This window comes from Ixodes scapularis, unplaced genomic scaffold (genome assembly GCF_016920785.2).
Source record: "Ixodes scapularis isolate PalLabHiFi unplaced genomic scaffold, ASM1692078v2 PGA_scaffold4__175_contigs__length_147842914, whole genome shotgun sequence".
NCBI classification, from domain to species: domain Eukaryota; kingdom Metazoa; phylum Arthropoda; class Arachnida; order Ixodida; family Ixodidae; genus Ixodes; species Ixodes scapularis.
This window is the reverse complement of record NW_024609879.1, coordinates 38234689-38261987: the sequence shown is the minus strand read 5'-3', so window position 1 is coordinate 38261987 and position 27299 is coordinate 38234689. Positions and strand designations below refer to the sequence as shown.

Here is a 27299-nt window from a genome sequence, read left to right as displayed (position 1 = left end):
AGTTGAATAATGTAGAACCCCGTCGTAAAAAGGCTATCTTATTTTCGTTGCTAGGCACGGAAGCCCAAAGCAATGTGGATGCACTCCAGCTTTACAAGGCGCTCCCTGCAGGGGGAACCGATGAGTTACTGACTTTCCTAGAGGCCGTCGGTAAACATTTTGAGCTTTCCAATAGTGTGGCGCTTGAGCACCAAAAGCTACGCGCGTTGGTTCAACGTCCCAGACGGTCGGTCACCGAGTTCTCGCCGAATTACGCCACCAGGGCTCGTTTTTCGCATACGGAACAACACTCGACGAAAGATTGTTCGAGGTTTTCTTAAACGGTTTAGAATCTAGACGCGTTCAGGATTGCCTTCTTCAGGACTGCGAACGCAGTGTGGTGCCGACTTTGTGCGAGCTTTTCTGTTAGCACAACCAAATACCATGTAAGCCATTACTGGCAACTCCCGCTGAACCCGGGCGAAAAGTGATCGCAGCGCCCCTGGCGAGCTGGAGTCTCCGCTAGCAGTCGAATTCTCCAGAACGCATTGGTTTTGAATATTTCCGTGCGAGGTGACCAATTAAAAAAAAATTGTCACCGATATTCGCTGCTTTGAATGTTAAAAAATAGGTGCAACCTCATGAGTGAAGGACATTTTCTTCGCGTGCGAAAGATGTTACAGCTTTCAGGGTGCAATTTTCTGGCTCTCCTGAAGAAAACACTCTGTCAGAACTTACGTAAGCCAGTCAAAACTTGAATGTACCATCGCCCTTCGCCCTGTTTCTTGAAAAAGGGCAGTCTAAAAAAATCTCCAGAACAGAGCTACGCCTCAACTTTACTGTTCTTATCAATTAATTTGTTTTGTTGTTGCAATTCCAATTTCTCGTGAATGTATTGCTTTAAACCGTTTCGTCGAATAGGCGAGCTGGCTAATCCCGATCGTCTCCGGATAAAGGAGCAAAAAGCAATATCGAACTACGTACGCTACTGTGGTATCAGTATGCTCTGGAAGGAGTCGATTGTGCAAAGGAAAATTCGACGCTATTACTAAAACTACTAACAGCGGAGTTACAAAAAAAAAAAAAAGGCCCTCCTTGGACGGTCGTGCACCTCCTTCCATTTTTCAGTCAACTTTCTTTTTTATGCTTGAGTCGACGCTGCGCTGCCGATGTCTTTCCTCCTCCAGCGTTTATGTTTTTTGTTTGCTTTTTTTCCTTTCTATTGTTTACTTAACGTTTGAACCATCGCGTATTTTGTTTTGCCTTGTTTGACTTAGTTTTTACTTTCTTTCCTTCGCTTCGTCGCTTACTACCTCCGGTTCGTCTGCTACGCTATGCCCAGTCATCTGCAGGGCCGTCTGCAACTTTGTTTTTAGTATTTCTTTTTTCCACTGTTGTCTGTGATAACCTCCTATGTTCGCTTTCTTTTGAGTTTCTGATCCGAAATCTCCATATGTACTTTTTGATACTTAATAAGTATATTAAAACGTGTAAGCTCGTTATGCACTTCTATTCGGATTTTATTAGAGTATACGCGGTCACGTCTGCTATGGGTCATCGTTGGTTGATGAAGCGGCCGCCTTCGGGCATACACCAGCGCGTACTTGGAGATTGCAAGCATGCCATGTGCTGCTTACCACTGCGAAAACAAGTTTCTCTGACGTGGTGGAAACTCCTTCTTCCGCTTCCCGAAGACCGAACAAACGTGAGTAATTAAGTTACTTCAAATTAAACTGGAAGAGCTATCTAAGTCTGGCTTCAGAATCGCCACTGACGCCTCAACAAACGAATATTTCACCAAACAAAAGTTCAGCTGAAAACGCACTTGAGGCCGCTGATCGACACTCAAAACCAAGGCACGGCGTGGAAGGATTGCCTGGACATATACGTAAACAAGGACTTGAATGTACTTTTAAACTGCTTCGTCAAGCGAGTAAACAAAAAGCCTGAATAAGCCTATGAAAATAAATCCGAAAGCAAAAAGAGGTCACACACAGTTTGCACGAAGCAGATTGCAGCGTGCGACTCTTATTTACCGGGCAGTGTGAGCTGGGCTGCGTTTTTTCTCTCCTCTGTTTTGGTCTTAGTTCCTACCAACGCCGCGAAAGCAAATAAACAAACGTGTAACGAGCAGCTGAAAAAAGAAAGAAAAAAGTAACGCTGTTTTTTTAACAGCTCCGTAGTGTCGCTTTCGCTTTGTTTGTTGTGGACTCAACACCAACGGCGAGCACCACCGGCTAATTTTCAATGCTCCTACCGACGTTCGACATTCCGTGCAATCGTCGTCGTTGATGGAGATCTGTGCTGGGTGATCTGTATTTTTGTATCGCCTGGTAACGTTTTTTTGTTTCATTCGCCGTTGTTCGCGACTGTTCCCCATTTCTTTTTATTTTCGCCTGGGATGCGGACCCCATCTTTTCTGCAAAGTTCGGAAACTGCTTGCACAGTCATTTTTATCGTTACTATTTGTTTTTGTAAAGCTGCAGAGGCTTGTGCGCTTGCATTAGTAAATTTAACATGTTGATTTTGCACGTTTTAATAACCACTTATTCAGGTAAGAAATTGTGACAACGCAGTTTGTAACGGATAAACAGTAACTTCTTATGACGTAGTTCAAGCAGCTAGACGCATTTTTTCCGCTTCCCAGATGCGCTTCAAACGCGTGTGATCCCCCTGAGTGGCGTTTGAGACCTCCAAATAAACTGCCCTATTTTTGTTTCTGCGCGCGTTGTTATTTAATTGTCGTTGCAGTTGCGATCAGTGGATTCCACTTTACAAGCGGACTGACCGTAATGAATTGGCTCTGCTGCTGAGGGGATGAAAGGGTGCACGCAAAGCTCGAGGACGTCGCGGAGCCTATACTTTTCCATTGCGTTCTCTGCTCCTGTAGACTAGTCCGCTAGAGGCACCACTGTCACGTTCGCCGCCGCTCCCAGAGGTTTCTGGAGGAGTTTTCAGTATAGCCGAAGCTAAATCGTATTTGGCACAACAGTATGAGCAGAGGCCGAAAATGGCAGCGAGTTTTCAACGGCGAGAAATGTCGCAAACCGCGGTCTCGATGGAAGTTGAGCAAGTCGTAAAACACCGAGCCCCGAGCCACCAAGATGGCGTCCAGGCGTCATGGTCTTCTCTGCACGTGCAAGATGGCTACTGCGGCATCCCTCCGTGGTCTCACGTTGGCTACCCCCGTCCCAGCCTGGACCAAGGATGTCTTGGGCCCCGGTGACATTTGGTTTCATGCCCCGGCTCCTGGCGCGGGTGTTCCAGCCTCGCAGTGGTCGCGATCACGCTCCGCCTCCAACTGGCAGGAACGAAACCGACAACGCCTGCTTTTTCTGCGGACGTCGTGATTGTGAGCGGGCGCGTTTCCCGGCGTCCAAAACTGCATGCTTCCTGTGCGGGAATCTAGGACATTTTGCGGTGGTATGCCGCAGTCGACGCCCGCCGTCGGCAGCCTTCACCTACGATCGTCGGCAAGCGTCCTTTCCGGTTCCGGGCCGAGGTTCTAGGTGAACCCTCGCTGCCCGACAGTCTCGAGGAGACAGGTCCAACCTGGTGGGCACGTTCGACCCGCTTCTGCCTCCGGACATGTTGCCGAGTGTCCGTTTGCGGAGGATCCGGCGTCCGTGGAGGCCACAGTGCGAGGAGAAGGCGGTCTCGTTCGTCGTGATACATTCATGGCCGAAATGACGGTAAATGGAACACCTCTTCATCTTCTTGTTGATACCGGTTCATTTATATCTATCTTGAATAAACGCACGTTTAACGAAGTTAACAAGCATCACAAGATAGAGTTACATCCGCCATCAAAGACTCTCGTTCACTCCATGCAAGATGGCATACTTGTGCTTGGATGTTTTGTGGGACATGTAGTCTTTAAGAACCACTGGGTAGCAATGCAATTTTCTGTACCCAAGACGAGACGTTCATTACTCGGCATCGACGCGGTTTGCGAACTGAAACTGGTGTTGAATGGCGCTAAACTTGAATGTCTGTATGCAAATGCAGCTCACGGAGGAGGAGCACCACAGCGAGATGTGAGCGTCATGCCCAGCCCGCGTTGACCACCATTCACCGTGTCGTCCCGTCAAACATCGCAGCTACCTTGTTCTAGACATACTGCGAGTTCCAGGTTTCCTTCTACACCTGCTGAAAATGACTGAGCTCCTGCCTCAACGGTCCCGTCGGAGACCATACCTAAAGTCATCATACACAAGTCAAGTCAGCAACATCATCTTGAGAGTCACGAACTACACGGTCCACAAGACCATCCTGAGACTCAAGTGCTCTTTGGTACGCAATGTCACCGGGAAAACATAAGTTCATAAAAAAGTCGTCCTCACTGCTTGTTCATCGAAACGAGACACCTCTAAGTTACTACCTGGGTTCAAAGATTTCGAACATTTTGTTAGCCCAAGCTTTGTTCTGGTGAAGAATCACACTCATCAGATCAAGGTGTGGCATACAGTTACACCAGTTTAATCAAAGCTTTGTCGTCTCCCGATGAGCTTGAGAGACCGAGTTTCTGAAGAAATCTTCAAGTTGGAAAGCGAGGCCGTCTTGGAACGTGTTCAAGCTTCAGAGTGGGTGTCGCCCATTGTTGTCGTTTGCAAGCCAGACGCCAAGATCCGAATGTGTGGATCTATGTGCATCGAATCAAGCCGTTGTCATCGATTCTTTTCCACTTTCCTGCATCAACGAACTTTTGAGTTCTGTAAAAGAACTTGTTGTTGGGCTAGTTGGTGTTGACTGCATTGAACCATGGTTAAAAGCGCTAAAAAGACGTACACAAGGTATAAGACAAACACAGTTCTCTGCGTGGAGCGGCAGTGTTCCCCAAACCGTACTTGGCGTCTGCCCATATCATCAGGTCCGTCTTGACCCGGTGAGTCGTGACCTCACTTTTTGCATCACTCATGAAGGATTGACCTGCTTTAAGCTAGTCTGTTTCGGACTAGCATCCGCACCCGCAGCTTTCCAATAGCTGACGTCTAACATTTTAAGGAATGGTCCGGGAGTTCAGTTCTACTTGAAAGATGTTATTGCTTTTAGATCCACTTTGAAAGAACACAATGAAAACCTATGTCGCCTCTTGTCTCGAATTTCACAAGCGAGAATGTAGTTGAACCGTAAACGTGTTTTCCAAGAAAAAAAGCTCTCATTTTTGGGACACCATGTTTCCATGAAAGGCTTAGCACCCCTTTTATCCAAAGTAAATTAAGTCCTAAATTTTGCAACTTCCTCTAATCCAGCTAAGTTGAGTGTGTTTTAAGGGTTCGCACAGTATTACAGCAAATTCATTCCTCGTTGTTCCACGGTTGTAGAACCGATTCGTAGTCTCCTCCGTAAAGGAGTTCCTTTCAACTGGTCCCCGGAAGTCGAGTCCAGCTTTCAGTAGATGAAGGCTTCCAACAAATAGGCTCCAATGTTGTCCATGTTTGACCCGAAGTCGCCTATCGTCGTGTTAACATAAGCTTCACAGTATGGTCTCTGCGATGTTGTCCAGCTACAGTATGGAAATCAGCTTCGTCCTGTAGCCTTCGCGTCTTGCTCACTAACTGATGCAGAGCGAAGGTACTGGACTGGCGAAAAGGAAGCACTAGCATGTCTCTGGGCCTGTGAAAAGTGGCGTGTCTATCTGTGGGGAAGGTATTTTGTGATTCGTACGGACCATCCATGCGTTGGATGGTCCGTATGAATCCGTCCTTTAAGAAACACCCGATGGTCATCGAGACTTGTGAATTATAACTTTAACATGGAGTTTCAGAAAAGTGCCACCAACATCGTTGCTGACGAATTTTCAAGGTTGCGAGTCTTTAACACTGAAGAGGACATGAGATTCGACGAGGAAGTTGTTTCCGTTGTCATGGTTCCATCGTCCGAAGATGGTTTTCAGCAGGCTACAGCCAATGACATAGTCCCAACGACAGTGATACAGTACCTTACATCCCCCTGGCCTGAAAATATCAAAACAGACCCAGACCTACGACCTTATTACCAAGTCAAAGATCAGCTTTCCTTGTACGATAACATCCTGAACAAGGGAGTTGGTGGTTTCTGTACAGATCCGGGACAGGATAATTAAAGTAGCACATGAAATATACCAAGGAAGCACAAGAACCACGAGTGTGATCCATGAACACTACTAGTGGCCACTTATGAATCAACTAATCAAGAGAAAGATAGAGAACTGTACTGCCTGTCGTTCTATTGCAAAACCAATGAAAACTGGACCGGCTCCTTTACAGCCCGTCCATTTCCGAAGTCAACCCTGGGAAAAACTCGGGACCGACATTGTCGGCCCGATTCATCTTGGACCGCCAAGTCAGACGTTTCTCATTGTCTTAATAGACTACTACTCCAAGTGGCCCGAGGTTTAAGCCACGTCTTCTGTGACTTCAGCGACCGTAATCAGTTTTCTGAAGAATGTTTTTTTCGCGCGAAGGACTCTATGTCAGACTGTCTCTGACAATGAATTTCCTTTCACCTCTCGAGAGTTTCAAGATTTTCTACGTTAGAATAGTATCAAACACAAGAAAACTTCATTATATTATCCTCAATGCAACGGGCAGGTTGAAAGATTTAGTCATGTTCTGAAATCTTGTCTTCAGTTTGCCGTTGTGCAAGGTCGTCCAGTTCCAGAAGCCCTTCGGGACCACCTGGAACGTATGTTCGTACTGTGCATCCTGCAACAGGATTTGCGCCGTCCTTTATTCTACGTGGGAGAATTCACAGTTCCAAACTTGTCGTGCAGTGTATACCGAGAAAAGAAGCTCCTATTGACCTCCCAGAGAGACGAGCTCAGCTTCAAAAAAGAGTCAACAGGCACAGCCGCTCGATTAGCACTCCCCTTGCGAGCGGCCTGTCCTATGCCTCACTCCGCCGGTGAAAGCGATAGATCTTTCCCGTACAGTGCCAGCCGTGGCCCTCGTTATCGGCGAGAGAGGAGTAGTCCGCCCGGTCCGGCCCGGTGTGGCTATTTAGATTGTTTCTCGTGGATCGGCAACTGTTAGTTGAAACGAGAGCCAGATTGTGTGAAGGGCGTGACAAATCTGTGCAGAATAAAAGCAGACCTTCCTGTGTGCAAGGAGCTCAGCACGCTGCAGGCTATGCGTTAGAGCCGCATTCAGCTGGCAGTATATTGGAATAGTCGTTTTCTTGTTCCCGTAAGTGTTGTTGCGTTTCTATTATCACTGTAATATAGGAGTTATAGTTGAACATAGCTAATGCCGTCTAATTACCGGTTTCAACTGACGCTCCAGTACGCTCGAGCTGTGCCTTTCATTTATCTGTGAAGGACAATAAATAAAGGATATCTCGTGCATGACTTCAGCAATATAAACTTTATTGTTCTCAAGCAGATCGAGGGAGTCATATAGTTCACAAGTGGAGTACCTTTCGGGAAGGTGGCTTCCGCGAAAGCATCAATATATTCTCTAGAGAGCTGTTTAGGTCACCAGCCCAGTTTTCCAAAAAAAGGTCTGAGAAGCTTCCTAAGAAAGAGCTCTTCGCTGTGGTACGGGTCTCTGCAGTCAGTACACCGCATCAGCAGACAGTCCATAAGGTGTGGAAACATAGCGCTCAAGAGGACCTTGCAAATCCGTCCACAACGATTAATCTCTGTCGACCGTAGAGCCCACTCGACAAAGGTGCATACGAGCTTGCACAGCCAGACAGCTGCATGTCCTGGATAGCGGAGTCCACCGTTTTCAGGGCTAAACACGAACTAATATGCTCCGTCTTGTGATGCATTTCCCTTAAGTTGCAGCTGGCATTCAGGACACCTCACCTGCACAGTTGAGCGGGTTCTACACATTAGCCTCCCTTGCTTTCACTCAAACATTTATATTGCTTTGCCAGGCTGCATGTATCAGCAAATTACCTTGAAAGTACGACAATTTCTACAAATAAAAATGGTCCCATTTTGTATGCAAACAAAGGCTAAGAAGCCAGCCATGTAGGTCAGCGGTACAAACTTAAGTTCGAAAGTCTACGTCTCTTCTTTCTCATCCATCAGTGGCTATCGCCACAAAAATATAAAAACGCGCAAAAAAAAAAAAAAAAAAAAAAAAACGATCGAAAGCACAAACAACAAACGCGAGCACAGGATGACAATACGATATTTCTCCACGCAAAATGGTGCAAAGGTGGGAAGCTAGCAAGTTTTGCGGCCTTCTGCAACCGCTACAGCGCCTCGGTATCGGCGAAGCCAATGACGGGCAGATATTTTATCTGGGTCGCGGAGCAAGAACGCGTTGGGCGCCTTCTCTAGCTTTTTGCTGACAAGACCACTTCCCGATGTGCAGCGCCCTTAGGACAGATGGGAGAAGTTCTCCTCTCACGCGCGCTCTTTTGTTTTCGGAAAAATTTGGCAGGCCGCACCGACAGGGGGAATCGAGCGGCCGTGCAAGAGGTATCAGCGTGATATGAAATCCTACTCGGATCACCGCAGGGTGGTAGGACCGTTCTACGGTTCCAATATAAACTGCATAGTAGATAGACTGAGCTACAACGTATAGAAGCAGAAATAAAACCTCCCACATATCAGCTAGCTGATGGTCAAAGATGGAACGCAGCAAAGCTCACGAAGTCAACATAACTGCCGCCGATACAAGTTTTTGAGCACCAATACAAGTTCCTGAGCAAGACTGCTACGATGATGATGAGGTGGCATACTTTTACCTCCGACGGTTTCTGCGGTTCCTGCACCTGTACATATCCCTGGAACCACTTCAGCGCCTCCAATGCCAGTGGGACCTTCCCTCCCGGATGGTTCCACTGACCTCGCAGCGTCTGGCCTCTCGGTGAAATCCGGTTCCCCTGCTGCACGTACGATAGGTGCACCTCTCCATGCTGCACTGGATTCTTCCAAGAAGCCAGATTCTACTGCTGCTCTCGGGTGTCCTGCTACAGATACCCCTGGCTTTTCCCTGGTTCCTCGGTGGACTTGGGACACTCCAAAGCGTCCGGCCACCCTTCTGCGACCGTGTCTCCTGTTCCTGTTGGTGCTAATGGCTCGGGTCTCGCTGAAGACATCGGGCATTCAGTGGAGCCGGTCCACGCTACTGTGCCAGGGTCTCTGGTTCCTGTATCTACTCCCAGGCCTGTTCTGGTGCCTGTACCTGGTTCTTTGTCCGAGTCGGAAGAGTCGGTTCATGGTCAGACTGCTATTCCTGAACTACTGGCCGTCCCCGACCTGGCAGTTTTCCCAGAACCCCCTGCGGAACTTATCAATTACCCATTGCCGAGGAGGAGTAGTCCTTTGGAGTCTCACTCCGGTTGACCACCACCCACGCCTCCGAAGAGTGTACTTTTTGCAAGTAGTGTGCAGTGGACAGTGATTTCTACATAAATGCACTTCTTGCAAATTTATTCTGAAATTTATTTGTAAATAAATGTGTACAGACCGACACGCGGAGCGGCTCTGTTTACCAGCATGGCCAGAAGGCCGCGAATGCGCGGTAGCTGTGTGGGCAAAAGTGGCACGGCCGGGCTCTCCAAGTTTCTGCCATTGCGTTGTGTGGGGTGCGCTCGTTGTTGACGTTGAAGGGACGCTTCTAGCATTATTTGTGCGTCGTATTTCCGACAACGTATCTTGTATATGCTATGCACGATTATTTGAGCTCCCTACCCGAGCCTGAACGGCAGCGGTACCGAAACTAACTGTGCTTGGACGGCGTTGCCTACGAGGATCCGTACGCAGTAAACAAGGCCCGCTGGACTTCCGACGTGAAGTTGTTGCCACCGAAGTCGACGGCTCACGTCGTCGTTTATTCAGTTTTTTTTTTTTTTTTTGCCAAGGCAGTTAAGGGCCGGCACGGTGCAGGCGTACAAGTCTCTCGAGGCCTACGATTGCTTCGAGTCGGTTTCCTCACTACCTGCGGGATCAGCAGACTGTAGGTAAACGGAAGTGTATTTAATAATTGATTAAATACACACAGCGTCTTGCAGTCAAGGTATGTTTTTTCTACCCTCATGACCACAAGGCATGACAAGCGGTAACGCTTTCTCCGTTCTGCAGTCTTGGCGGTAACACCTTACAAGTAATGGGGTTACCAGGAACGCGTTACTTTTTTTATTAACTTAGCAACCTACTCGTTACTTTTTCAAAACAGTAACGAGTAACACTTCCCAAGTCTTGAAGAAATTACACTTAAATTTTGTTTCCTTGCTTTTAGGCGTTGAGCCATGTTTTTCTTTGCGTTCTTTCTCGTGAGTATTTAGGTGAAACCGTAAAAGAAATAACGTAATTATGTTCAGTTTCTGCATGAACACAATGTTTCTTGATATATGAGCTTATCCATACCTCTATCGTCAGAACCGTAAAGCGTATTAAATCATGATTTAAAAAAAAATAACGCGGAAGTAACGTGCGTTACTATTTATCGGTAGCGGTAACGCGTTCCTTTAGTTTTTAGGTAAGGTAGCTCCGTAACGCGTATGTCTTTACGTATGTCTTTACTTATGTCTTTACGTTTTTCGGTAACGCATACAACGCTGCCGTTCTGTCGCCGATCGCCTTCTGCTGGGTGGCACGGGTGTAGCGAGCCTCCGACGAGCGCTTGGCCGGTGCTTTGCCTTTGATACCGGCCCGCCTTTGATACGGGCACACTTGAGTTTATTCGTTTTATACCAGCACTCGTTTAATACAGGCAATCGCTTATACTGGTATTGGTTTGTTACTACTACACATTTAATACGGTACCCTTTAGGGCAAATCGTTCGTTAGCCGCAAATGGTACCATCTGAAATGGTACACACGGACACCCGCTAAAATAAACGATGCAATCACGAAACGCAACGTGAGGACTTGAAGTTAAAACTCAGGGTGCAAAATGGTGCATTCGTCGTGTGACCGAGACGCTCAGCTTTAGATGAAATCGGAAATTGCAGGACTCGGCTGACAAACACTCACAGTCCCACTGCTGTCTTGCAGCTTGAGCGTTCTTCACGTTGGTTATTTCCCCTTTGTCTCTCGGGTGCTTCACGTCCGGCCGCTAATCGCGCCCGTCGACCACGCATGTCGTCTTTGGGCTTCATCTGCGCAGCGACTGCCTTTCTTTTTCCTTCCTAAAAATTTCCTTAGCGCTAACGAGGCCTGGGACAGCCGATTTTGAAATTCCGGTAATGCCTTCGCCAGTTCCCAGCCCCTGTATAGAAGTCGGCGCACGCACACACTCACGCACTGTTCATGTCCACCATGGCGCCTAACCTCAAGATGAGGTTGTCACATGTAGCTCGAAGACTGCACTAAAGGTGTTCATCCTTGAGAACTTGACAACCCTGCATAGGCAAAAATCAACAGAAAGTTTAAATGAATAAAGAATTCATTAATATATGGGCTACAAGGAACAAGTTCACTTGGAACCAGCGTGCTGCGCTGAAAAGTGGCGTTCGAATGCGGAATTGCCGCCCCGCGGGAGATTACTTTGCTGGATATTTCGGATTCCAATACTGGTTGCACCCGCTGTCCGCAATTTTCGAAAGTAAGCACATGGGCGCAACCGAATGGAGGGACACAAGAGGTGTTCGCCGCTCTCGCTACGCTAATTTTAGACAAAATGCGCTGCCAATTGACGTAGAGGTTTTCAACTCAGCGAAGGGTTGGAATAGCAACCTCGTCACCGTCGTCATACAGTTGTCTCCGGGGAGCCAGCATATGTTCTCCCGGGCGTTGGTGGTTTCGTATGCAGCCACTACAGCCGTCCTCGATCGCCATACGCTCCGGATACTGTTCACTTCGCCTTCGCGAAACGAAGATCTTCACTAATGTGCAATGGAGAGGAAGCTTTTTTGAACCTTGAAACAATGTGTGCGTGACTTGGAGACGTGTATTTGTATTAGCTTTAAAACGCGAGTTCCCTTTCAAGGTGGCCGTAAGCTAGCAGACGACATGACAACCAGGACTACCCAGCTCCCTCGCGCGTACACCTTCCGAGTGATTTGGGAGATTCGCACGATGGCGCACGCGCTGCACCATGCCCCACTGGTGCATGCACGGTGGACCGCGCCTTATGTCGCGCCCACCTTGTCCTCTGCCCGAGCAAGGGAAAGGGGACATATCCAGCTAACGAACAGAGAGAAAGAGCATTGCGAGAAACGCGCCGGGGTCTCACCAAACGATTCTTGTCCTGTCCAAACCACGACCGTAAAAATAAAACGACTGCTGCATGCACAAGTGCAATAAATGGTAATGCATTTAATAAATCACTACAGTCCGCATGAAATAAAACCGAAACGCCGGAACGCGTGGACATCGATAAAGGCTGCTCCACCTGGAGGGTCCCTGAGAACTAGTGAAAATGCACCTGGGTGCGAGGGTGCGGGTTCTACTAAGATGTCCTCGACCCTCGCGCGGGGCGTCTGGGACTTCCGCGTTTCGCCGGTGGCGCGCTGTAAGCGCCGTTGCTCGGGGTGCTTTTCTGTCGCCGTACTGTCGCCCGGTTGACACCGGGCAGCCGTTTAACCTGGCTATAGCTCTTTGCGTTAGGCCCTTCTCAGACAGTGTGATGAATTTATTCCGCTCCGGAATCAATCCTCCTGGCATATCGGTGGTTACTAAAATAGCGTCAGGAAGCAATTCCTCGTTTTTTTAAGATTCGACTGGTAACCACGCACAAAACATGGGCATTGCTCATAAAAACCGAGTCATCTGCAACCGGCTGTTGCAGAATTTTTTTTTCATAAAGAGTATGGTCGTGCGACTAAACAAATTTTATTATGCGTTTATGACGTTTCACTATTTCTCAGAAACCGCGCGTGGCACGTTGTTTACCGGAGCCCCAGCGTGGTTCTGGTGACACATCATCACGCATTACGGGTCTTCTGTGCACAAAATGCTTCAACTTTCATTTCGCACTTGCGATACACAAAGCGATAATGAATTACAGCGCTGAAGAGATATCGCTGGGAATTCAATACACAAAGCGAATGACAGTGCTTTTTGTATCGGATGTGACGGCGCTTACAGCGTGCCACCGGCGAAACGCGGTAAACCCAGACGCGCCGCCCAAGGGTCGAGCTCATCTTAGTAGGACTCGCACCCTCGCGCCCCGGCGCATTTTCATTAGCTGTCAGGGATCCTCCAGGTAGAGCAGCCTGTGTCAACTGCCACGCGTTCCGGCGTTCGGGTTTCATTTCGTGCTGACTGTACATAATGGCTCACCATACAAACGATCGCATCAGACGCTTCAAGCCATCCGAGTTAATCCACAGCACTGCTAGAGTGAGTATGATCCTCATAAGGGTACAACTACGAGCGGGGCTCTTAGTTGCCTGACACCTTACAGCACTGGATTTGCTGAGATGCTCGTAGCGTCGGCTGCGGTTCATCGTAAAGAGAAACAGAGTGTAGTACCAAGGGGCAACATAGCGTACCTTCTAGCACTTTTCCGGGAGCCTGGTTTGAGGTGGTCGGCAGAGCGTTCTGTCACGTCCAAACGGCTACAAGCCCCAACAAGGAGTACCGAAGAGCAGGTCCGCACGTTCCGTCTCTCTCTTCCTCTCTCTCTTTCTCATACATGGCTGTAAAGCAGCCGTATCACCGAACTTCTCCCCGGTTCGCTTAAGCTGTTCACACGTTTCACCGAACAGGTAAGCAGTGTCAAGCTGGTCCGCCACACTAATATGCGTTGCGAGCTGGTCCGCATACCGCTAGGTTAAAAAAGAAACCGGTTTGGTCAAACCAGTGAGAAGTTCGATCAAGCCTGTGAGCAGTTTGACCAAACCGGTGAACAAATTTTTTTACCGGTAGGCGGTAGTACGAACCGATTACGTGTATGGTTTAACGGGATGCGAACATTTTTTTTTCTCTTTCAGTTGTGTATGCATATGTCACAAATAAAAATGTTCCGACACTATTCATACTACAATATATTATTGAAAAATGCCATAAAATTTGTCACCAACTTATAGCGCAATATATTGCATCTGCATCTTATTTCCTCGGACCATGTGATCAGCGGCGAGCTGCATTGTCAACAGACGATGGGCGATCGTTTACTGGAGTTTCTGGTATGGTACAGCAAATGGCGCGACTGTAAGTGATGCATATATTAACCTATGTGTCTCTAAGTTTGCCCTGCACGCTGCCACTTTTTATGTCCTTGATTCCTAATAAGTTCTCGGGTCTAGGCGTTCCGTCAAATGCTAGGAAGGTGTAATAGATCTTAATGAAATCTTAAAAGAACCGACCATTTTATAAACGTTCAGCGAAACATTTCTCCGCTGTACTTAGCGAGGATATGAGGAAGTAACATCGGGTCATATAACACCGTGATGTCACGTGACACTGTGACTTCGCATGACAGCATACATTTTCGCGATATATTTTAATTTCCGCTCCAAATTAAACTGCGAACTTGATGTCGTGTTTTTGTGGGCTTGCGTAGCAATAACTCTGCACCGCATAACAGAAGCGGGACCCGCGGGGGCATTGCACGGGCAAACCATGACCACACGATGCCCCCCGTGGACCCGCCTCTGTGCTAAACCTGCCCCGCATAGCTGAGCTGGGATCCCGGACAACATTGGTGGTGCAGCCGATGGTGGGCATGCCCAAGCGTAGCTGAAGTGGGGCCTACGCGATACTGCGTTGGCAGCGCAAGTGGGCGGACCCTCGCTTGGCCTATATCTGCGCTTAATTTGCCCTCGAGTAACCGAAGTAGAACAAACGGAGATATTGCATGGGCAGCTCAAATTTTTAATACGCACGCCGCACCGACATTTTGTATGCCCTGCCCCAGCACGTTTTGCCCATTGGTCGATACAGAGGCCTTACTTCATGTGCTAATTGGGTTAGGAAAATGGTCCATTGTAAACGCGTTCTTCCACCCTTCCCACCTTTTAAGCTCAATGAAAGCATTGTCGCTGACCCCTGAATAGTTCGTGGTGACCTCCTGAAAACCCAACCAACTCCTTACTGCGGTCTAATCCGTCCGGCCTTGAGAACGCGCATGGGGTAAGGTTTTAAACATGGTGATTATTCAGCACAATTCACTTGATACTCTTTCCAGTTTAGAATTCTGCTTTCTAGAGTGTATGCTATACGAAATCCAGTGGCGTAAAGCTACTCATCTCTCGTTTGCTTTGCAACAAGCTGAGTGGCTCCATCTCAGGGTTTCCCGTTCTCACTTCCAACCTGAGCAGATTTTCGATTTTCTTACTCATCATTTTGTGTTTCGCGGGAGTCAAATAATTTTGAAACTGCCACCACTCACGATTCTCAAAGACAGCGCATAGATTTGATGTCCGATGTAGTGTGAAGTTTGCATTCTTTTAGAGGAGCGCAAGTGTATAAGGGCTTTTTTTTTTTCAAGGGATCATTTGTTTGTCCACACATCGTTAAAATACGTTTCATGGTCTCTTGATGAGCACGTCATTCGTGGAATAAGGTTTCGTGGACACACGTTTTGTTGACACTGCGATGCTTTGTCAAAACGCCTTTCGTAGGCACGAATAATTGCGACGTCTCTCCGAGAACGTATTTCTTTTTACTAAATGTACTGCATTAGATCACTGACTTCATTTTGTTCGCAGAAAGCAGACTGGAACTAAAGGGGACTCACTCCAGATGGCTCTAATAAGAAAAAAACCTAACTCGCGAGCCCTATTCCTATTAAAGTCTCCATACAGTATTTTGTAAATGGTTGAGCGTGTTGGTTTCTAATTTACGATAACGAAAGAGGGACATTGAAGACAAACAGGCTACACTGGCTTTACTTAACTCCCCCCCCCCCCCCCCCAGCCCCCTCATCCTTTGCTCGGCTGGGGAAAATTTCGATAAAATCACATTCCCGAGGTCGTTCCAGGCCTCATTTGAACCGCTAAAGGTTCGGCAAACTATGCTATCATCCCCGTCAGGAATGGCAGCTCCAATTAAATAATAATGGCCCTCGATTTTTATTAAAAAAATATCATGCAAATGATATCCACACCTGCACCCCGAGTTCAATAAAATAAGTTCAACAATCAATAGACTAAAAAATATTTTCTTTCGTGGAAGTTAAAATTTAAAGTTTACTCTTACGCATCCTAATCACTTTCTGCCCACTCCATCGGCAAAAACGAGCAGGGGCGGCGCTGGAATCGTTCGTGACTTGAAGCGTTGTACCGGAGAATAGACGCTCCTTCCTCCACGGAGTAGTGTGTGTTTATAGGGAGCGTCTGTGGTTTAGCAAGTTTTGTCTGGTGTAGGCTATTTTCTGCATGCGATAGAGGATGGGGAAATTGGCGATATGCTGTGGGGTGCAGTAACACCAGGATGAAACACACCAGAGTGACGTCTCATCCATTTCCGACCGAAAAGTCTGTGAGCGGAAGAGGGTTTAAGATATTAGACGCAAACGCTGGGTCCCAGCTTTCGGGTTATGCTCTAAAACCGCTTGCTCCATGCAAGAAAACAAAACCTTTTACATCATCCTTCTTATGTGGCGGCATCTGGGCCCACATGTTGGCGGATCGCGAACGCAGATGCCGAGGGTGGTCCCTCAGAGACGATACCGGTGGATCAGACGCGAACGGCGAATCGTCTGAAATGTCGTGATCAAAATCTTGAAACATTATTTCGTAATTCCTTTAATCAGACATACATTCATACAGTCAATTTTTGTCTGCGGACGATCGCTTTACTAAACCAACAGTAACTAAAATAATCAAAGCCACCTGCACTAAACTTTTGACGTCATTACGGTGAAGTTGAGCGAAAACACAGATTGGATACGAGTGCGATGTCTGTGCCCGGCTGGGTCTCGTGTCCAATCAAGGCGTCGAAGGACGCTCGGCATCGAGCTCGTATCCAATAGACTACGTCCAGAAATCCCTCACCCTGTGCATTTAATTCGAAGAACTTTTGGGCCAGGAGCGGAGCTCGTGTGTATATTGCTGTTTACTTATTTAAACATTCATAACGTGCCATTTCGCCTGGATGAGGCACTTCCAGTTTTGGAAAACGTCTATTGCTGAGCTGGTGCTATCCGACTCTGATAACGTTCCATGGCAGGAAAATCGGGGCGTTTGGAGGCCTTCATTGCTCCAGAAGGCTCTAGCTGCTCACGTAGCGGTTGTTTATATAACGTTGGATGGCCACAACAAGGCGGCGGATCAGTAAAGTGGCAAGATAGTTTCGCCCGGTTTTATTATAATTTATATTTATAATTGATATAATTTTTTTTAAAAAACTTTATGTTCTAGTAGTGTAGATTCATTGCGGTATATTAGAAAATGAATTTAGTACAAAACTTTCAATTAGACACCTTTAAGAAACACAAGTGATTCTTAAAGGTGTCAATTTGTTCTGATTATGATCCGGATCTCCCTTAACGATTCATTCTTCGGCGATGATATCAATTAATTACGCAATATCAACAGCTGAGGAGCGATAGCAAGACGAACCGGATTCGCCAAGCCCGCGTTGTTTCCGCTGTCGTGACTGTGATACCACTGAGCTTGCCGGAATGAAATATTCAATTTTATCTCAAATTCGGTAGCTTGACTCACAGTCACATAAAACTTTTAAAAGACAATATACAAAATTTTTCTTTTTAAGCTGTGTAGCTAACCATCGAATTATAGATGATCTGTAAACGATTTCCGACTCCTTGAAACTGAGTTATTATTTTTTTTCTTAGCCAATGTCTCTTTAAAATGTAAACGGCAGCGACCTGATTACTTATGAGACAGTCAAAAGAGAGTTATGAAACCACACACATGCTCGCAACACCAGGTCCATTCAGATGTAACTCAAATCCGCTTTGACAGTATTTAAGTTTTGCCCATTACAAATTCGGGACCGCAAGGTTCAATCGTATATATCATATACTTTTTTACGCCACTCTGAATTAGAGGGTCACATCTTTTGTTTATTGAGAGCCGTAAGAACGTCCTTGAATAAGAAACAAAAAACATCCTTTAAAGCCGTAGCATCGCGCGTTTGCCTCAGAAAGAACGCTTTTATCGCTCTTAATGAAACGGTCGAAAAAATAATTTTAAGCTAAAACCTCCACATTAACTTTATAGATTTTCAAAGCATAACTTATTTTTGCATCACCACGTAAATACTTTAATGGGAGGAGGGCGCTCATAAGACCAAAAGTAATTCTGAAGATTACCGGTCGCCATTTATTTGCTTGTAGGCGAAAACTGGGTGTAGCACAAGGGTACAGAAAAACACACCTACGAACTGTTGTCACTTGCCCACTGCTACGGGAAAACCTACTTTCACATTTGCGGCTCGACTGGTAGATGTTTGTTCAGACTGCCCCGGCAAGATTCACGCCTACCCGTTACAAAAAAATGACCCTTCGTACGCGCAATAGTTATTAGCCACTGCGGAACTGCGTTATTCTTAAAAATTTCCGGTCTCTACACCGTTGCGATGCGTGCATTCAGAGGGTCGCAACTGTGCACTTTTTTTGGCGGTCAACTTTTTTTTTATTTTTTTTTTTTATTTGCAGGTTTGGAATAAAGTGGGACGATTTGAGGTCACCAGCCAAGCCATGCTCCACTGACACTGGTTACGTCATGAGTAAAAACGGCGAGTCTACTAAACTGTCGAATTTCTCCTGCTGCTCTTATGACGAATGGAAATTCAACTACATTCAAGGGTTGAGTGAAAATTCCACATTACGATCAGTCAACAACCGATATCTTTAAAAAAAGAACCTTTCCAGCCCTGATATATAAAAGTTATCTCAAATGTATGTTTGACATTGTAAAACTGTCATTATTTGTTAAAGTAAGCGAAAAATAGGGGGAGGGGGGGGGGGCGGATATATGACTATCACGCAAGAAAAAGTAAAGCTGGCAATAAAATTTGAAAGCCGATTACAACTCCCTGTAACGCCAAATTAGAGCGCACCTCTTGAGCAGGAGGAGGGAAGGGCACTGGGGGGTGGGTCAAGTGACCTTGGGAGGTCACGTGACCTTGTGGGGGTCACGTGACATCGGGGGGTCACGTGACGATGCCGATGACGTCATCAGTGACGTTACTGGTGACGTCACTGATGACGTTATCAGTGATGATGAGGATGACGATGCGGGTGCCGGTGACGTCATCAGTGACGTCACAGATAACGTCAATAGTGGCGATGACGTCGACGGGGGTCACGTGAACTTGGGGGAGGGGGTCACGTAACCTTGAGAGAGGAGGGGGTCACGTGACCTGTGTAACCATCGTGACCCTCGTGAGGGTAACCCTAGTAACCCTTGTAAGGGTAACTCTCGTGACCCTCGCGAGGGTAACTCTCATAATCCTCGTGAGGGTAACTCTCATAACCCTCGTGATCCTCATGAGGGTAACCCTTGTGAGAGTAACCCTCGTAACCCTCACGAGGGTTATGAGGGTTACTCGCGGTTACGCCGACGCCGACGCCGACGGGGGGGGAGGGGTCACGTGACCGGGGGGGTGTCACGTGACTTCGGCGGGAGAGGGGTCACTTGACCTCGAGGAGGGGGAGTCACGTCACCTCGAGGGAGGGGGGTCACTTGACCTAGGGGGTGACGTGACTTGAGGAGTCACGTGACCCTGAGGGAGGGGTCACGCGGCCTTGGGGGTCACGTGACCTTGGAGTGACCTTGGTTACACCGACAAGGACGGCGACGCCACTCAGGCCGGAAACGGGCGCCTAAGAGCTGCGCTCTAAAAAGCTCAGTACAAAGGAGCAACTTTGGGGTCGAGTTAAAAAGTGAAGCGTGGCGCTGCAGTCGCGAAATCACCGGCCAACCAACACAGAAGGTTTCTGGACCAGTATCATTTTTGCAGTATGGGGGAGATTAGCAGAGACCAGCCAACCCCAAAGCGCACTTTTGAATTACAACTTATCTGCTTCAGGCTTTCCCCGGTAATACACGACCGTGCACAAGAGTCCTTCTATGCTTGCTCTTTGAGAGCAGCGGTACACAATATTACAAAAGAAATTGCAAACAATATTTGCCTGCCGAGCCTCTTACAGATTGTAAGGTGGAAAAGGCCCGACCACTCTTGCTCTTTGTGTATTTGCGCCTTCGCAGCGCCGCGCCGTGTTTCCCAATTTAGCGCTCCGGCCGTTGATCACTTGCACAACGCCTTTTTAGTGACAGCTGTGCCAACGTGCGCATATGTTTTTTCGGTGTACGAATTCCTGGCCTTCCCCGGAAAATGTAAACTAAATATGGCCTTTCTCTGTAGCTTTTGAGGCAATGGTATTTTTTTGGATATCACCTAACTAGTGAAAAGTACATTACGATTAGAACTTATAAAAATACTGAGGAGTTGCATTGTGTTTTTATTCTGTTAGAACATTTAAACCCACCTGTTAGTGAAAGGTCGTTGCAAAACACTAGTTTACGTTCTTTTTTTGAAAGGCTAAGTAACAAAATAAGTTTATCTTAAGACATCTTTGCAGCTCAGTACTCAGCCCACAAAGCGCGCGCGAAACACTTCGAACTATGCTTGTTAAAGTAAAGTTTAAGTCATAATGCGGACTTAGCTCTTCTTGCTCAAAATATGGAAATGTTTTTATTTATGTAGACTGCGCAATAAACACGACATATAAAGCGAACGAGAAAGTAATTAGATCAATGTGAGCAAAAATATCGATCGTATCAAATGGTCGGATAAACAAACAATGTATTTTAAGCAGGAGCTAGCCAACCAAGTAATGTTTAACTATTGAAGACAATTGGTCACCCCTAAATTATTGCATTTTCAATGAATAAAACGTTAGCTTTTTGAACAAGGTACAAAATTGTTTAGCATCTAAATGTACTGTTGACAGTGTCATTGTTGCAATTCATCGATGACGAGTAACCAAACATAACCACACTGGAAAATACAATTTGTTTTGAACCATAGTTCACTCGGGAATTATTTTTAATCTTATTTTCTCTTGTCAAAAAAAATATTGTTTCTGTAAACCTACCTGAAAAACTGAGAGAAACACGAAGTACCACGGACCGAGAATCACTCTGGACGCAAAAGGTTCCCCGTATTTTATGTCTGTACTTCGGTTATTTCTAGAGCAGCGGTTGCCACACATAAAGGAAGGACAAAAGATTAGCTCTAAAGTTAAAGACTCCATACAACCTCAACTGCTACTGCATGGCACATGTTGGCTTAAGGCCCTTAGCTGCGAAGAGAACTCGATTATCATTTAGCTTGATACGTAAATTTCAGAAACTGCATAGATATACATATATTAAGTAATAAATGTAAGTAACATTGAAATCAAAGTAGCTTTTTTTTTTCAAATCACTAAATTAGATTCAAAGTCAGAATAAAACCTGTTCTTAAAAGTAAACATTAGACAGAAGTCTGTCTGGTTGGGGAAATGATTATTAAAATACGACGACCAACCAATCCCTAAATCAGGGGCCCAACGTTTCGAAGCCGGTTCGGCTTCTTCTTGAGGGGCGACTATGGAGGAAAGGAGCCGCAATCTTCTTTTTCCTCTATGACGGAGGCGAAAGTGCATGATCCCATCTTCCTCCTCTTTGATCGTTTTTGAAGACAACTGGAGGAGTCCGTTCACATACACAGATGGCAGTGCGCCAAGAGACCTATTAATGTTTGTTGGCGTGGTCTGAATGTGCCAAGATTCAAGGAAGAGCCTCCGGCGAGGATTAGTTTCAATGTCCAGGATACGTGTGTTTAGAAAGTCAATGCGGTGGTCATTTTTTTCACAGTGTTCAGCAACCACGCTGCGCTCTTCATCGAAGTGGCGCACATCAGCCTTGTGTTGACGAATCCGTTCATGATAGTTTTTTGTTTCCCCTATGTAGGAGGACGGGCACTCCGCGCGGGGAATCTCGTACACCACACCTTGCGCTTTCTCTTTAGGGGGCCGATCTTTTGGTCGTGGCATAAAGCGTCCAAGGGTTGAAATTGGCTTGTGGGCCATCGGAATGCCCTCCATTGCTAGCACCCGTGCCAGCGCTTCACTTATTCCCTTGATGTATGGGGCGCTGATGCGCGTGGTTGGCCGGTGTTTCGTATCAACCTGCGACTGGCGGTGTTGTCGGCTTCGGTTTTCACGACGGGCAATGTGGTGTATGAAGCTGCCCGTATATCCGTTCTTCTTGAGGTCGCAAATGATGTTTTTTTCTTCTTTTCGTCGATCAGAATCAGTTGAGCAAAGGTTCTTTGCCCTTGATAGGAGTATGTTTACCACCGATACATTATGGCTCGTTGGGTGGTTGGAGTCAAATTGTAAGTACCTTCCGGTGTGCGTTGGTTTGCGGTAAACTGAGAACTGGAGATGGTCTTTCTGCCTTTGTGCAAGCACATCGAGAAACGGTAAGGTGTTTTTTTCCCGCTCCACGGTTAATTGGATGTTAGGCCGATCGAATTGAGGTGTGTCAAAAAGTTGTCTACTTGAGACGTCTTCATGACGCAGAAGCAGTCGTCCACATATCTCAGAAACACCTTGGGGCTTTCAGCAAAGGACTGGAGAGCCTTGTGTTCTATGGCTTCCATGCACAGGTTTGCCGTGGCGACAGAGATGGAGGCCCCCATTGCGGTTCCACTGGTCTGCTTAAAGTACTCTCCTTTGAAGCTGATATAAGTGTTACTCAGGCAGAATTCAAGGAGGCGGCAAAGTTCGTCCACGTTGAGCTTGGTCCTGTTGCTCAAATCGCTGTCTTTCTCCAGGGTGCTTCTGGCAGTCATGACTGCTAAGGAGACCGGAGCGCTTGTGAACAGAGATATCACGTCAAAAGATACCAGAATCTCCCCGGCGCTTATCTTTAAATGCGAAATCTGCTCCACGAAGTCGCTGGCATTGCGCACATATGTTGGGGTTTTCCCAACGAGAGGAGAGATAGTGTGATGAAGGTAGTTTGACGACGCTTTGAGCGGAGAGGTGGTGAAGTCAACGATGGGTCGGAGGGGAACGTCAGGTTTGCGTATTTTTGGAAGTCCGTAGAAACCGGGGGTAAAGCCATTCCGGCAAATAAGGCGCAGGTGAAGGCTCCCGGAATCTGGGTTACCTTTGAAAATATCCGCAAGAATCTTGTTCAACTTCGTCTGGACTTGTGATGTTGGGTCTGTCTAGAGTTTTTCATATGTAGAGCAGTCAAGGAAATCGCGGACCTTATGCTCGTAGGCATCCCGGTCTAGGACGACCGTTGAGTTGCCCTTATCCGCTGGCAGGATCACAATGTTGTTGTCCTCTCGAAGCTTCCGAAGAGCTTGCACCTCTTCTCTTGATAAATTGTGTCGGTGATGTTTTGGAAGTTTTGATAGCACACCAACTACTTTTTGTCGGACTCTTTCGCGAGCGTTTGAATCCAGCTGCGCGATGCCGTCTTCTATTGTGGCAACCATTTTTGGCAAAGGTGGCTTCGTCGTTGTCCTGTTATAACCGTCACCCTTTGCTAATACTGCAGTCTCACAAGGAGAAAGTAGTCTTGAAGAAAGGTTCGTGACAAACCCGTCGATGTTGTAGGTTGCCTTGTTTTTCTCCGTCAGTCTCGAAATTTTTTTACGCTGGGCTGTTTGCTGTTTTGCTGCAGCGGTGGCAGCGACACTTGTGGCGAACGACTCTAAAGCTGGAAACACGTCGGGAATTTGATGTTCCAGCTTCCGACAAGTAAAAAACAGGTCCAGCTCTTTCTTCTTTATCGTTGAGTTGCACTCGTGTATTCGAGCTTTAACTAACCTGTGCTCCGCCTGGTCGATAATCTTGTGTCCCTCTGGTGTATGGACGATGCGTTTGAGATGAAGACTGCGGGGAACCACGTGTGAATCTCGGCAGTTTCTTGTAAAGTCAAGATGGGTCTTAAACGTCGAGATGGTGCGAGCGATGTGCACATACCGTTTTGCCACCTGTGTAGTCTCCTCTCCGTAGTCAAGACGTAAAGACTTAAAAGTAAACATTAGACAGAAGTCTGTCTGGTTGGGGAAATGATTATTAAAATACGACGACCAACCAATCCCTAAATCAGGGGCCCAACGTTTCGAAGCCGGTTCGGCTTCTTCTTCAGGGGCGACTATGGAGGAAAGGAGCCGCAATCTTCTTTTTTCTCTATGACGGAGGCGAAACTGCATGATCCCATCTTCTTCCTCTTTGATCGTTTTTGGAAGACAACTGGTGGAGTCCGTTCACATACACAGATGGCAGTGCGCCAAGAGACCTCTTAATGTTTGTTGGCGTGGTCTGAATGTGCCAAGATTCAAGGAAGAGCCTCCGGCGAGGATTAGTTTCAATGTCCAGGATACGTGTGTTTTGAAAGTCAATGCGGTGGTTATTTTTTTCACAGTGTTCAGCAACCGCGCTGCGCTTTTGATCGAAGTGGCGCACATCAGCCTTGTGTTGACGAATCCGTTCATGATAGTTTTTTGTTTCCCCTATGTACGAGGACGGGCACTCCGCGCAAGGAATCTCGTACACCACACCTTAATTGCGCTTTCTCTTTAGGGGGCCGATCTTTTGGTCGTGGCATAAAGCGTCCAAGGGTTGAAATTGGCTTGTGGGCCATCTGAATGCCCTCATCTGAATGCCTGAGTGCTTGCAAAGGAGGGCATTCAGATGGCCCACAAGCCAATTTCAACCCTTGGACGCTTTATGCCACGACCAAAAGATCGGCCCCCTAAAGAGAAAGCGCAAGGTGTGGTGTACGAGATTCCCTGCGCGGAGTGCCCGTCCTTGTACATAGGGGAAACAAAAAACTATCATGAACGGATTCGTCAACACGAGGCTGATGTGCGCCACTTCGATCAAGAGCGCGGCGTGGTTGCTGAACACTGTGAAAAAAATGACCACCGCATTGACTTTCTAAACACACGTATCCTGGACATTGAAACTAATCCTCGCCGGAGGCTCTTCCTTGAATCTTGGCACATTCAGACCACGCCAACAAACATTAATAGGTCTCTTGGCGCACTGCCATCTGTGTATGTGAACGGACTCCACCAGTTGTCTTCAAAAAACGATCAAAGAGGAAGAAGATGGGATCATGCACTTTCGCCTCTGTCATAGAGGAAAAAGAAGATTGCGGCTCCTTTCCTCCATAGTCGCCCCTGAAGAAGAAGTCGAAGCGGCTTCGAAACGTTGGGCCCCTGATTTAGGGATTGGTTGGTGGTCGTATTTTAATAATAATTTCCCCAACCAGGCAGACTTCTGTCTAATGTTTACTTTTAAGTCTTTACGTCTTGACTACGGAGAAGAGACTACACAGCTGGCAAAACGGTATGTGCACATCGCTCGCACCATCTCGACGTTTAAGACCCATCTTGACTTTACAAGAAACTGCCGAGATTCACACGTGGTTCCCCGCAGTCTTCATCTCAAACGCATCGTCCATACACCAGAGGGACACAAAATTATCGACCAGGCGGAGCACAGGTTAGTTTAAGCTCGAATACACGAGTGCAACTCAACTATAAAGAAGAAAGAGCTGGACCTCTTTTTTACTCGTCGGAAGCTGGAACATCAAATTCCCGACGTGTTTCCAGCTTTAAAGTAGTTCGCCACAAGTGTCGCTGCCACCGCTGCAGCAAAACAGCAAACAGCCCAGCGAAAAAAGTTTTCGAGACTGACAGAGAAAAACAAGGCAACCTACAACATCGACGGGTTTGTCACGAACCTTTCTTCAATACTACTTTCTCCTTGTGAGACTCCAGTATTAGCAAAGGGTCTCGGTTATAACATGACAACGACGAAGCCACCTTTACCAAAAATGGTTGCCACAATAGAAGACGGCTGCGCGCAGCTGCATTCAAACGCTCGCGAAAGAGTCCGACAAAAAGTAGTTGTTCTGCTATCAAAACTTCCAAGACATCACCGACACAATTTATCACGAGAAGAGGTGCAAGCTCTTCGGAAGCCTCGAGAGGACAACAACATTGTGATGCTGCCAGCGGATTAGGGCAACTCAACGGTCGTCCTAGACCGGGATGCCTACGTGCATAAGGTCCGCGATCTCCTTGACTGCTCTACATATGAAAAACTCAAGAGAGACCCGACATCACAAGTCCAGACGAAGTTGAACAAGATTCTTACGGATATTTTTAAAGGTAACCCAGATTCCAGGAGGCTTCACCTGCGCCTTCTTTGCCGGAATGGCTTTACCCCCGGCTTCTACGGACTTCCAAAAATACACAAACCTGACGTTCCCCTCCGACCCATCGTTGACTTCACCACCTCTCCGCTCAAAGCGTTGTCAAACTACCTTCATCACACTATCTCTCCTCTCGTTGGGAAAACCCCAACATATGTGCGCAATGCCAGCGACTTCGTGGAGCAGATTTCGCATTTAAAGATAAGCGCCGGGGAGATTCTGGTATCTTTTGACGTGATATCTCTGTTCACAAGCGTTCCGGTCTCCTTAGCAGTCATGACTGCCAGAAGCACCCTGGAGAAAGACAGCGATTTGAGCAACAGGACCAAGCTCAACGTGGACGAACTTTGCCGCCTCCTTGAATTCTGCCTGAGTAACACTAATTTCAGCTTCAAAGGAGAGTACTTTAAGCAGACCAGTGGAACCGCAATGGGGGCCTCCATCTCTGTCGCCACGGCAAACATGTGCATGGAAGCCATAGAACAAAAGGCTCTCCAGTCCTTTGCTGAAAGCCCCAAGGTGTTTCTGAGATATGTGGACGACTGCTTCTGCGTCATGAAGAAGTCTCAAGTAGACAACTTTTTGACACACCTCAATTCGATCGAGCCTAACATCCAATTCACCGTGGAGCGGGAAAAAAACAACACCTTACCGTTTCTCGATGTGCTTGTACAAAGGCAGAAAGACCATCTCCAGCTCTAAGTTTACCGCAAACCAACGCACACCGGAAGGTACTAACAATTTGACTCCAACCACCCAACGACCCATAAAGTATCGGTGGTAAACACACTCCTATCAAGGGCAAAGAACCTTTGCTCAACTTCAACTGATTCTGATCGACGAAAAGAAGAAGAAACCATCATTTGCGACCTCAAGAAAAACAGATATAGCGGCAGCTTCATACACCGCATTGCCCGTCGTCAAAACCGAAGCCGACAACACCGTCAGTCGCAGGTTGATTCGAAACACCGGCCAACCACGCGCATCAGCGTCCTATACATCAAGGGAACAAGTGAGCCGCTGGCACGGGTGCTAGCAAAGGAGGGCATTCAGATGGCCCACAAGCCAATTTCAACCCTTGGACGCTTTATGCCACGACCGAAAGATCGGCCCCCTAAAGAGAAAGTGCAAGGTGTGGTGTACGAGATTCCCTGCGCGGAGTGCCCGTCCCCGTACATAGGGAAAGCAAAAAACTATCATGAACGGATTCGACAACACAAGGCTGATGTGCGCCACTTCGATCAAGAGCGCAGCGCGGTTGCTGAACACTGTGAAAAGAATGACCG

The 27299-nt window shown here is 47.1% G+C and overlaps 1 protein-coding gene across 1 annotated transcript in view; it reads left to right on the top strand.

Moving 5' to 3' along the window:
- The window catches only part of LOC115313567, a 71795-nt gene that overhangs the window by 27482 nt on the left and 17014 nt on the right, over positions 1-27299 (top strand). The window contains exons 7-8 of the mRNA XM_040220262.1: positions 13894-14017; positions 18432-18581. Coding sequence (XP_040076196.1) covers positions 13894-14017; positions 18432-18581 — 274 coding nt within the window. The remainder of the gene's footprint in view (positions 1-13893; positions 14018-18431; positions 18582-27299) is intronic.